The sequence below is a fragment of the Spermophilus citellus genome (genome assembly GCF_964194105.1).
Source record: "Spermophilus citellus genome assembly, chromosome: 2".
Taxonomy (NCBI): Eukaryota; Metazoa; Chordata; class Mammalia; order Rodentia; family Sciuridae; genus Spermophilus; species Spermophilus citellus.
This window is the reverse complement of record NC_138183.1, coordinates 241927381-241930678: the sequence shown is the minus strand read 5'-3', so window position 1 is coordinate 241930678 and position 3298 is coordinate 241927381. Positions and strand designations below refer to the sequence as shown.

At 37.9% G+C, this 3298-nt stretch overlaps 1 protein-coding gene across 1 annotated transcript; it reads right to left on the bottom strand.

Moving 5' to 3' along the window:
* Positions 1 to 580: 580 nt before the first annotated feature.
* LOC308639282 (olfactory receptor 9G19-like) lies at positions 581 to 1504 on the bottom strand (the record flags this gene model as incomplete). Its single annotated transcript, XM_081277484.1, has 1 exon — positions 581 to 1504. One exon carries the CDS (start codon positions 1502 to 1504, stop codon positions 581 to 583), a length of 924 nt encoding a protein of 307 aa, XP_081133610.1.
* Between the last annotated feature and the right edge of the window lie 1794 nt (positions 1505 to 3298).

The following is a 3298-nucleotide window of genomic DNA, read 5'->3' as shown; positions in this document are numbered from 1 at the left end:
AGAAATCATCTATGAAATATTTTTTTAAAGACCTTTTGTAAAAGACATAGAGATGAGAACAATCTCACTTGCTGAGAATAATGTCCACTAAACTGTTTCTTAGGTGCCTCTGGATTTTTGTACTAAAATTTCTCACTTAAAAAATCTAAAAATGATTAAAATACTCTGCTAAAGGAAAGGACAGTAGTGAATATCATGAAGTTTCAGTATTTTTGTTCATATTTGTGTGAAATAACTGTGGAGCTGACTTTCTGTAAGCACCTACCAAATGCTCTTCTGCTAAGAGGAGTCAGGTCTGTGCCACATCATATAGCAGGAAGATAACATTGTTTTTTGGCTTAAGTTCTTTGTTTATAAAATAGAGCAACACGAAATTCAATCCAAATATGTAAAATTTTTGTCAAATTTATCTTCTGTATTACTGTGAATTTATGATCTTAGATTCTTGACCTACTATATGTCAAGGCAGAAATCCCATAATTAGCATTATATCATATCACAAGGAAGCACAAGAGCACCTCTGCTTGATGCACAAATAACCTCATCAACAATGGAATATGCTCTCTCCTCAGATGGAAAGTCATGATCGTTTGAGCAGTTTATTCAGAGCCTCTTTCACATCCTTATTCCTCAGGCTGTAGATCAAGGGGTTCAACATGGGAAACACCACAGTATAAAAGGTAGAGACGATTTTGTCCGTGTCAAAGGAGTAACTAGTTTGGGGGCGAGAGTAGATGTAGAGGATGGAGCCATAGTACAGGGTGACAGAGATCAGGTGGGAGGAGCAGGTGGAGAAGGCCTTGAGGCGGCCCTGGGTGGAGCGGATCCTCAAGATGGTGGCAATGATGAAGAAGTAGGAGGCCAGGATGAGAGCAATGGGGGTGATGACATTGGAGCTCAGGAGAAAGTACATCAGAGACTGGTAGCCATCTGTCCTGCCACAGGCCAGCTTCACCAGGGGAAGCAAGTCACAGAAAAAGTCATCAATGATGTTGTCTTTGCAGAAATCAAAGGAAAAAGTTTTCTTGGTGAGGACAGAAGAGTTAATAAAGCCACCAAGATATGAGGCTGCTGCTAAAAATACACATAGTTTCATGGGCATGACCTGAGAATAAAGCAGTGGTTTTGAGATGGCCACATAGCGGTCATAAGCCATGGCAGCCAGCAGGTAACACTCAGTATAGTCCAGCCCAGCAGAGAAGAGGAACTGAGCCAGGCAGCCAGCAAAGGAGATGCTGTTGTCTTCGGAAATGCAGATCACTAGGATCTTTGGAATGTAGACACAGGACAACCAGAGATCCAGAAAAGACAGATTTCCAATGAAAAAATACATGGGTGTGTGGAGCCTGGAGTCATTACAGATCAGCCCTATGAGGGAGGTGTTTCCTGCCACAGTCAAAAGGTACATGATAAGGAACACCACAAAGAGGACTAGCTGCATCATGGGGTCTCGTGTGAAGCCCAGCAGGATGAACTCTGTCACTGTGTGATTTCCCCTCTGCATGGCTTAGAATGTTTCACATTAGAAGAGTAAAAAAGAATTTCACTTGAATCATTTTGCTGACAACAACAAAAAAAGAAATAATAAATGTGCTAAATATGTAAGAGGACATTTCTGATAATTTTAGTCTTGGAGGCAATAATCTTTGTGATCCTTTAGCATGTTTTCATTTTGTAGTTAGTTGAACAAAAATTCCAGTGACTGTGATATCTGCTTATACTATAGTCTTCCACCTGGAACCCAGGAAAGTGCTTAGTCCATATTCAGTTCTTAAAATTGGTATAAATAAGTATTAATTTTCATAATAGACTCATTTATGAGTAAAATATAAGCTTGTTCTACATTGCCTGTTGCTACTTTTCTTCTGTTAGAGACTCAGTAACCTCACATAGATAAATCCAATAATTAAGTTGATATATATTCTGATTTTAACTATATGCAATAATTGCTATACTCTTCTTCCTGGAAAATGCTCTCTTTACTTGATTTCCAGGTCTTGTACCTATCTGTATTTATTTTCGTTTTCTTGCTGCATTTTCTCAGTGTTGTTATGCTAGGTTTTGAATTTTAGAATGCTTCCAGAATCCTGGCGACCTTATCCAGTCTAATGACTTTAAATGTTCCTACTATGTAAATGAGTCTGAATGATTTATTTCTTTATCATGTGTCCTTTCCGTATTCCCCACCATTTTGATTTAGTTACCTACTGTTACAGGATGTCTATTGGACATCACAGAAAAAAATATGTTATTGAGAATTTTTTCTAATCTTACTTCTCTTAATAGAGTTTGTTCAAGCTCTCCTTACCTGTCTCTAATAGTACTTTCAAGGATCTCCCAAGTCAATGCATTGCAGTCCACTCCCCTCACATTTCTTTTATCTCTTTCCTACCTGATTCTCACCACTCCACTGCCCATTACCCAATATTCCATACATCTCACTAATGTAACTCCTTCCACTCCATTAGAAAATGCTTTCTCCATTTGCATTTGAGATAAAGCATATGATACTTTAATACATATCTCATGTTGTTTTACCTTTATTATGAGATTATATGGGTTGCTTATTTTAATTCAAATATTTAATACAAAAGAACAATTTCATTGTGACAAAATATTTCCTACCGTGGATCCATGAAAACTTACAGGGTTTGTGGTGAAAAAGTTGAAGGCTCCTGTATTCCACCTAACTCTTAACGTCTTTTCATTTGAATATGCTCTTACCTGAAAATCTGATCATTTATAAAAACAGTAGCTAAAAATTTTGAACTCTTTATTCACATCAAGCTTTACACTGGGTGCTTCTCATGTAATATTTCACTTATTCCTCACAGCACACTTCTCTATGTTCAAATATAATGGAAATATTTTGTGGATAATCAAATTGAGATTTAGCATGTAGCTAAAAATTAACAATCATTAGGTGCTACTGCTTTCTTTTGAGACCAGATACCTCACTACCAAGCCATCTTCTTTCCTTTTGACATAAGCTGAGCACTTCCAAATGGGATCCGTGGTCTCTCTTAAGTAGGGTTTGACACCTTAACTCAAAATCAAGAGTATAAAGCTGAGAGGTTCAGATGTTCACAGGCAAGTTCCTCACACATGTGGTCAATGAAAGTTTCCAGGCTCTGCCCAAATCATCTGCTGGAAGATCTCTGTGTCTTTATCTTAGCTCTAAGCCTGATTATGAGTCCATAAACATACTAATTTCCCCACCCTGGACAAGCACACTTACCTGATATTCACAGTCACAACCAACATAGGACCACACTGCAGATCCAGGTGACTTATTCCT